The sequence below is a fragment of the Capricornis sumatraensis genome, chromosome 3 (genome assembly GCF_032405125.1).
Source record: "Capricornis sumatraensis isolate serow.1 chromosome 3, serow.2, whole genome shotgun sequence".
Classification (NCBI taxonomy): Eukaryota; Metazoa; Chordata; class Mammalia; order Artiodactyla; family Bovidae; genus Capricornis; species Capricornis sumatraensis.
In genome coordinates this window covers 8,721,415-8,729,811 of record NC_091071.1, presented here as the reverse complement: position 1 = coordinate 8,729,811, position 8,397 = coordinate 8,721,415, and the positions used below count along the sequence as shown (strand labels likewise).

General features: G+C 58.9%; 2 protein-coding genes across 4 annotated transcripts; one reads left to right on the top strand and one right to left on the bottom strand.

Moving 5' to 3' along the window:
• The first annotated feature begins 671 nt into the window (after positions 1-671).
• METTL27 (methyltransferase like 27) lies at positions 672-4,865 on the top strand. 3 transcript variants are annotated; one of them, XM_068969119.1, is made up of 6 exons: positions 672-687; positions 978-1,098; positions 1,615-1,743; positions 1,952-2,087; positions 2,467-2,559; positions 4,529-4,865. In XM_068969119.1, the coding sequence occupies exons 2-6, from the start codon at positions 982-984 to the stop codon at positions 4,807-4,809; spliced, it is 756 nt and encodes a 251-aa protein (XP_068825220.1). In that variant the 5' UTR covers positions 672-687; positions 978-981; the 3' UTR covers positions 4,810-4,865. The 3 variants fall into 3 exon arrangements, with proteins under 3 accessions (XP_068825220.1, XP_068825221.1, XP_068825222.1); XM_068969120.1 differs by having other exon boundaries at positions 673-687; positions 981-1,098; XM_068969121.1 differs by lacking the exon at positions 672-687 and adding an exon at positions 753-825 and having other exon boundaries at positions 981-1,098.
• Positions 4,866-5,817: 952 nt separating this feature from the next.
• On the bottom strand, positions 5,818-7,481 carry CLDN4 (claudin 4). Its single transcript, XM_068967748.1, has one exon. It carries the CDS (start codon positions 7,257-7,259, stop codon positions 6,630-6,632), a length of 630 nt encoding a protein of 209 aa, XP_068823849.1. The 5' UTR covers positions 7,260-7,481; the 3' UTR covers positions 5,818-6,629.
• Between the last annotated feature and the right edge of the window lie 916 nt (positions 7,482-8,397).

The following is an 8,397-nucleotide window of genomic DNA, read 5'->3' as shown; positions in this document are numbered from 1 at the left end:
TATGAAAGTTTATTTTTTGTTCATGTTACAATGCTATGCAGGTTGGTAGAGAGGACACTGCCCCACACAATCTAGGGACCAGATTCCTCCATCTACAGGACCCACTCTTCTCTGGTGCTTGGAGCCTGCTCCATAGCCAGAGATTGTGGGTTCATGTCCCATCTGAAGCACAACTGGGTTCGAGTCCCAGTCTGAGTTGTTTGGTTTCAGCAGCACTAGACACATTTCAAGTGCTCAACAGCCATTTGAACAGCGTGTATTATAAAACAATGCCGTCATCAGTTCTACTGGACAGCCTCGCATGGATCTTGGTGACTATTCTAAAAATAAAGGCTGATCCTACGTCCCTCTTTGTCCCGCCGGAATTCTAAGGCTCCTACTGCCTAAAAGCTGATGTTTTGGGCAAGCATAAACGACGTCAGGAGCCGGGAGGAAAAAGAAATACACCTCCACCGGGATAGCGTCTGTGAAGATTCTGGGATCTTTTCAGGCTGAAGGCGTTCCCAAGAACTTTGAACTCATTGACTGGTGGTGGAGGGACGGGTTGCCAACGCTTTACTCTGATTGGGCATTTTCCCTTAGCGGAAAACCAATCATTGAGGGAGATGGGGGCGGGGCCAGGCTCGCAGTACAGGCCCCGCCCAGAGTTCCGGAGCCCACCCACCTCCCTGGCGGGTCAGATTGGCGGTGAGTTCTGACCACCTACGTCTCAAGGGCCCTTTTACCCTGGACTCCCTCTCACCAAGGCCGATTGGGAGACGAGGGCAGGTCCTCCCCCTGGCCCCCACCGCGGGAAACACCCCTTCCGCAGCCCTGACCCCCCAGGTGTCCAGCCTCGCCCTCTCTGTGCTCAAGAGTTCCCTCCTGTGAAATGGGATTCCATTGTTCGCCCGGCAGAGGCCGCGTCCTGACAGCCTCCTCTGCTGCGCACGAGGGTGGGAGGGGGTTAGAGCTTGAGGTGGGCCATGTTCCCACAGCAGGATGGCGGAGGGCAGGAGCCTGCCTGAGGTGCGTGCGCTGGTTGGGGCTTCGCATGGCATCACTGACCTGGCCCACAAGCTTCACTTCTATGACCAATGGGCTCCGAACTATGACCAGGTAAATCGGCCATGTCCTCACCTCTGCTCTCCTCCGCTCACCTGTCCTGTTTTCCTGTCTGTAAAGCCGGAATAGTAAGCCTAGCATCATCCCAGGGAGATGAATGTGAGAGTGAAGTAAGATTTGGGTGCAACCTCCAGTCCTGTCTGCTCTCCATCCGACTCCTCTTCAGCCCAACCACAGTGGCCCTGCCCTCTGATCCTCTTCCAGACTGGCAGCCCCTAGAGACCAGGAGCCAAGACCTCCTCACCCAGGTACAGGAGTCCAGGCAGAGGAGCTGCCTGGAAGAGGTGCCATGAGTGATCACAATGAAGCAGACAGTGATGCCAAGGCCCACAGAAAAGGCCCGTTGGTGGAGAAAAGCACCTCACACCTGCGTCTCCCCTCACTGTAGTTCCACCAGATCCTGGGCCCCCAGCACACACATACAGCTTGGCTTGGCTGACTCTACCCCACAAGAAGGGCCCCTGAATGCTGGAGCATGGGGTGGTGGCTGGCTCAGCATTCTGTCCCCAGGATGTGGCTGCCCTGCAGTACCGCGCTCCCCGCCTCGCAGTTGACTGCCTCATCCAAGCCCTTCCGGGTCCACACCACGCTGCCCTGATCCTGGATGTGGCCTGTGGTACTGGCCTTGTGGCTGCAGAGGTGAGGCCACCCCAGACCCCCTTCCCTCCCGTCAGCCCCTACTTCTAAATTCCTACTAACCCAGCCCCAGATCCCCACTTGCCTGCTCAGACTCACTGTTTCTAGACACTGGGGCCACATCCACCGTGGGGCCCACTGTCCTGCCCGAGGTGCGGGGACCCAGCTGGGAGGTGGCAAGTGTGAACTGTGAGTGGGTCCTCCACCCCAGCTGCAGGCTCAGGGCTTCCGCCAGCTGCATGGGGTGGATGGAAGCCCAGGGATGTTGGATCAGGCCCAGGCCCGTGGCCTCTACCAGTGCCTCAGCCTCTGCACCCTGGGCCAGGAGCCACTACCCAGCGCTGAAGGTACTTCCCCTCCCCCCTTGACAGCCCAAGGCCCACCCTCTGACCTAGCCCACCTGACAGCTGACAGAGTCCCTTCCTTTTGCCAAGACGCCATCCCCCTTGCCTAGCCCTCCCCAAGTCCCCTCCCGCACCAAGCCCCTCAATCTCTCATTGAGGGACAATCTCTCATTGAGATGCTTCCTCTGAAACCTCCATCCCATGACCTTATCTCAGTCCAGGACTGAGCCACAACTGCCATATGGCCCCAGGGATCCTGGTCCTGCAGACCCCAGCAGCAGGCCTGGTCCCTCTCTAGTCCCCACCATGAACACCGTCCTCCAGGGTGGTCTGAGGCCACACTGAAGCCAAACCACCACACCATATCCGCACGCCTACACAGGGACCTTTGACGCGGTGCTGATGGTGGGTGCCCTCAGTGACGGCCAGGTGCCCTGCAGCGCAATACCTGAGCTCCTGCGAGTTACCAAGCCAGGTGAGAAGCAACCCATCCAACCAGCCCACGCACACCTTCCCTTCTCCACAGGCACAGACACAAGCCTCAGAACCCCTCAGGCCAAGCGAGGTGTGGGGTGGGGTTGTGCCTGGGGTCACACAGCCTAGCATCTCAGCCACCAGCTTCCAGACCAGGCTCGGCCTCAGCTGCCACCATCAACAGACCCAGGTGGTCAGCTTGCCTCTCAGCCACTGGGAAACCGGAAACAGCTCCACTCCTTTTTGGCCTCTGTACCCTCACCAATAAGCAGAGCGCCACAGTCCCTTCCCCACAAGCGGTGCAGTGAGAATTGGGTGAAGCAGTGTCTATCAGGGCTTCCTGGTGGCTCAGACAGTAAAGAATCTGCCTGCCATGTGGGAGACCTGGGTTTGATCCCTGGGTCAGGAAGATCCCCTGGAGGAGGGAATAACTAACTACCTACTCCAGTATTCTTGCCTGGAGAATTCCACAGGCAGAAGAGCCTGGCAGACTGTAGTCCATGGAATTGCAACAGCTGGACACAACTGAATGACTTTCACTTTCTCACTCGGTGTCTATAAGGCCTGCATTTCAATCCTGGCATGTAGTAAGGGCTCAGTTCAGCTCCCTCATCTTCCAGCTTCCCCACTAGTCTCTTTCACTTTTGAGGCCTCAGTTTTCTTATCTGTGAAATGGAGCTGATAGATATAAGCCCTTTTCTATAAACTCCACACACGGGGCTGGTGTGCGGGTGGGGATTGTGGTTACTGTGTTCCTACTGTGTGCCTTACCCCATGGGAGCCTCTGGACTGGGGAGAAGGCGCACACACACCCTACACTCCCTGGGAAGGGGCCAGGGGAAAAAGACCAGGCTGGAGGTGGGCCCCAGGAATGTGGGTGTTCACTCCTCTGAGAATTCAGGGAAGAGAGGCATCTCCCACTTCTGGCATGAGGGGGTAACACGCAGGTGCACAGTCTAAGCAAAGTCCCAGGCAGAAAGGAGAGTGATGAAGTATGAGGATTCTGTGGTTCAGACCCAGCTGAAGCACAGGATCTGGAAGCCCGAAGGTGCCCCATCCCAGCAAAACCTCATCTACTCCTGCCTGCTTCACTGCCCGCAGGGCCCAGCAGGGGCTGTGGTTAAATCAGGGCAGGTCCGGGCAGGCTTACCCTCAGGGAACCACAGAGGCTGACAGAGGCAAGGACATTGTGTTGGGGTCAGAGAGAGAGGTAGTGATCAGGCTCAGGGGGACAGGAAACTTCCATCACCTGAATCAGTAAGGAGACCAGGCCACCTCGCCCAGCCTGGCCTTGCCAGACCCCTTAGCTGGCCAGTCTGCCTGCCCATGGTCACAGGCTCTCCTGCTTCAGAGCCTTTCGTCTACAAAGCTCCCTGTCCACCAGTAGCACCCTGCTTCTCCTTACCTCCTCCTCCAGGAAGCCTTCCAGACCCCTGTCTCTCCTGAGTATATCTGAGCCTGTGCTGGGCATACAGTAGGTGCCTAGAGAAGACCTGGAGGGACGAGGTCACTCATTCATTCAGCCAGTGCTTATTGAGTGTGCTGGCCTTCCTGTGAGACAGGGTAACCTTCGTCGCTTTGCAAGCTGGGAAACTGAGGCGCCAAGAGGTGAAGGGACTTGCTCTAGGTCCAAAGCCCGTGAGCGTTCAGACACAACCATACCCTCCAGCAGACAGACTGGGTGAGCAGTGAGAAGGTAGCCCCCTCTGTCAAGGGGATTCAGCCAAGAATTCCCAGTGGAAAGGATGCTTGAGCCTTGAAGGGTACATAGGAGGCCATCAAGCTGGCGGAGCAGAAGGTATGCCTGGCGGAGGGGTCAGTGAGCCGCTTGGAGATGGGAAACAGCTGGCCTGGGTTCAAAGCTGGGAGGACTTCCGCCTGTGAGGATGTGAGTGGGAAGGAAACCAACTTCCCTGTCCCTGGCTCCTGCCCTGCCCTCACTCATCTGCTCCCCTCCCACCCCTCCCCAGGTGGGCTGGTGTGTCTGACCACCAGGACCAACCCATCCAACCTGCGATACAAAGAGGCGCTGGAGGCCACCCTGGATGGGCTGGAGCAGGCTGGGGCATGGGAACGGCTGGAGGCCCGGACTGTAAACCGGTGGGAACTGGCCACCTCCGAGCTAGAGGTGGGGCCTGGCACCTCCGACAGCGACGGCTTCATCTCCGGCATCATCTACCTGTACCGGAAGCAGGCGGCAGCCCAGGCTGAGGGAGGGAGGCCCGGCCCCCAGCCCCCAGCTGGCCTCTGACCCTCCTGTGGCCTCAGCCTCTGCTTTGCCTGTAAAATGAAGCCAGTGAGTCACCCCTGCCCCCAGGAGAGCTGTGCCTATTAAATGAGACCCAAAGTGGGCATCGCTGTGGTTTTTCTCACCCCCCGCCAGAGTGACGTCTGTCCCAGTGGGAGACAGAGAGAAGAAACAGGACAAAGAGGGCCCCCACCCCTGGCTGTCACTGGGCCTTGCCACGCCAGGGCCACAGGCGTGACTCCAGGACTCCTCCCAGCGTGGAGGGCCCCCTCCCTCTAACCCGCAGACCAGGAACCAATGCTCACACATCTGGCGAAACACTTTCACGTGTCCTGGGTTCGGTTTCCTCATCTCTAAAGGGATCGGAATGCAGGGTGGAAGATCTCAGGGCGTAGCTTGGAGGCTGCCCCAGAGCTGGGCAGGTGAAAGGGCCTGGGTGGCTAGTCAGCACCAGCACTGGTGGGGATGTGCCCAGGGCCGATGATAACTCCTCCATACGGGAGTCACAGGAAGGCTTCATGGAAGAGGAGGTGCGGAGCTGGGCCTTCAGGACTAACAGGGTTCAGAGGGTGGAGGAGGGAAAAAAGACATTCCAGGCTGAGGGCAGGGACAGCCTGAGCACAGGCTGGGAGAAAGGATCTGGAGGGTAAGCCGACCAGCCTGGCTGCCCAGACAAACCTGGAACAAAAGTGGGAGAGGGCAGGTGGCCCAACCCCCAGAGCTGGCTGTTCTCACCTGTCCTCCCTTCTAGGGTCCCCAGCACTTGACGAGGATCCTGGGCTTTACACTGACAAACAGAGGCGTTGAGCAGGGTGGCTACAAAGGTCAGGGCCAGTTTCCATGCCTCACAATTCCCCAATATCAGTTTTGTTAAGTCTTCCCACCCCCAGCCACTCCATGGTGGTTCTGTCCCTTATAAACCCCCTGCCCAGGCCTCCAACCCCGCCCCTCCGCCCCATGTCCACAACTGAAATCAGATCAATACAGAGAATTCCTGTGCACAGGTCCCATTTATTGTAGAAAATAATAGCAATTACCGTGACAAATAGCTTAAATTACAAAACAGAAACCACGTAGGAGGCAGGGGAAAGCCCCAGGACTTCCTGGGATGAGGGCCAGAGAAAGAGTGTTCCCCCTGCTCTCTCCAGGCTGCCAATGACCTTGGTAGGGGCGGAGGATCCAGAGGTGGCCAGGGTCAAGGGGCCGGGGGCCACGGTCAGGGACTGGAAGGGGTGCAGGCAGCTTGGGCCACTTCTATGGCCTCCTCCCCCACCACTACCCAAACCAGTTTGTAACCTCCACCCCTCCCCTCTAAACCTGTCTGTCCACTCTGTGCAACTAAGCTCCAAGGGCAGGTAGGTGAGCAAGGCGGCCATTCTCATGGCCCCAGGTTTCCATGGGCAAGACCCAGCCTAAGCGCTCACTGGCCCAGCCAGAAAATGCTGGCAGAGGGGAGCAGGGAGGATTGAAGAAGGGGGACGGTGGTCCACGCGGGCCCCTTGGTCCACTGAGCACCCACTCAGAGGCAGAGCCCAAGCAAAGTTAAGGCTGAACTGTCCTGGCCAGCAGGAGCCAGCCCCCTGTATCCACAGCCATTCAGAGGAGGGTGGCCCGGGAGTCTCTTTCCATTCCTCCTTGCTGGTGTTGGAGGTGGCTTTGAGAAAGTGTCCGAGAGGGCCAGGAGGCTCTGGGGGCTGCTGACCCGGTCCCCTGCTGCCCATGGCCGGGCCATCCGCCTAGGGTCACAGATTTGCAGTGAGCTCAGTCCAGGGAGAAACAAAGACGAAAGGAAAAAAAATTTTTTAAGAGTCAACAGTAGTGCCTTAGACGTAGTTGCTGGCTGGGGCGGAGCGGGCGGCGGAGTACTTAGCGGAGTAGGGCTTGTTGTCGCGTGGCGGGCAGTTGAAGCAGAGCAGGGTCCCCCCAAGAATCAGCAAGCCAGCGGCGGCCCAGCCCACGTAGAGCGAGGCCCCCATCTCCCGCTTCTGGCCCGAGGCTACCAGGGGGTTGTAGAAGTCACGGATGACGTTGTTAGCCGTCCAGGACACGGGCACCATCACCAGCAGGCCGGCCAGCAGGAACACCACGCCGGCCACGATCATAATCTTGGCCTTGGAGCTCTCATCATCCACGCAGTTGGTGCACTTGCCGCCCACCACCGACAACAGCACGCCAAACACGGCCAGGATGATACAGATGACGATGAGGGCGCGGGCCGCCTGCAGGTCCTGCGGCAGCGCCAGCAGCGAGTCGTACACCTTGCACTGCATCTGGCCGGTGCTCTGCACCACGCAGTTCATCCACAGGCCCTCCCAGATGGTCTGCGACGTGACGATGTTGCTGCCGATGAAGGCCGTCACCCGCCACATGGGCAGCGCGCAGCTCAGGATGGCGCCCAGCCAGCCCAGCACGGCCAGCGCGATGCCCATCACCTGCAGCCCCATGGAAGCCATGGCTCAGCGTCGGCGAGGAGGCGGGGCGCGTCTAGGACCTGAAACGGCGCTGAGGACCTGCCTCCGGAGGCTGTAGGAGTCCAAGAGCCGCGGACGGCTACTTCACAGCAAGGCCTTACACCGGAAGGGAGTCCGGGGGCAAAGCCAGGTGGAGCCGCTCAGGCGTCTCTCCCGAGAGAGTCAGAGGCACAAACCCAGCGAGTGTGACCCGACCAGTCCTCTTCCTGCCAACAGCTGCCACAAGCTCGTGCGCTCAAAACTGGAGCGGTTATATGGTGCTCCGCGGGAGGGGCGGGGGCCGAGGGAGGGGTTTCAATCCCTGGAGCCGCCCCCTGACCAGTTCCTCTAGATTCCTGAGCCTGCCAACAAAGGGACTTTCAGGTCCCAGCCCTCGGCCCCTGAATCACGATCCAGTCTCAGAGGAAACTGCCCTTTCCCCCTGCCCCCAGGCTCCTGCTGAGGTCACCCAGGAGACAGACACTGAGTCACAGCCTCTAAGCACCTGGACATCCCTGAGGGGCCGGAGGAGGAGTCAGGCCCAGCCGGGTTTGGGGACCTGAAGAGAAGGATCCCCACGTCCCAGGGCTCCCTCATTCCAGGCTTCGATGGATGGACGGGGTGGGAGTGGAGGATTGTGTGACCACCTTCAGGGAAAGGGTCTGAGGATAGAGTCCTGGAAATGCCAAAGAGCAGCCCCACCTTGATTACTGTTGGCAGAGTCTGTATCAGCTTCATCACTGGCCTGATAATTATTAATAGCTGAGTCTCACCAGCCACCATCCTCACCTGAGATCTGGACATTGGCCTGGTGAGGTCCAGTTTTAAGGAGCAAGGGGCTGCGGGGGGGCCCCGGACCCCTGGGCCCCTCACCTGCCCTCCTCCTCTCTCACCACCATCACCTGGCTTCCCAGTCCTGTGGAGGATGGGTGTTGGAGGAGACACTTTTTTGGCCAAAGAGAGAAGGAAGCCTGCTCCACCCCACCCCCGGACCCCCAAGATCAGAAGTTTCAGCCAGTTGCTGCTGGAGCTAAGTTGGCTTGGCCAGAACTAGGTGGTGGGGGAAGTCAGCAAGAGAAAGCCATGGGTCAGACTGTGGGGACTTCAGCCCAACAAACAGGTGTTTACTTAGTGAAGATAC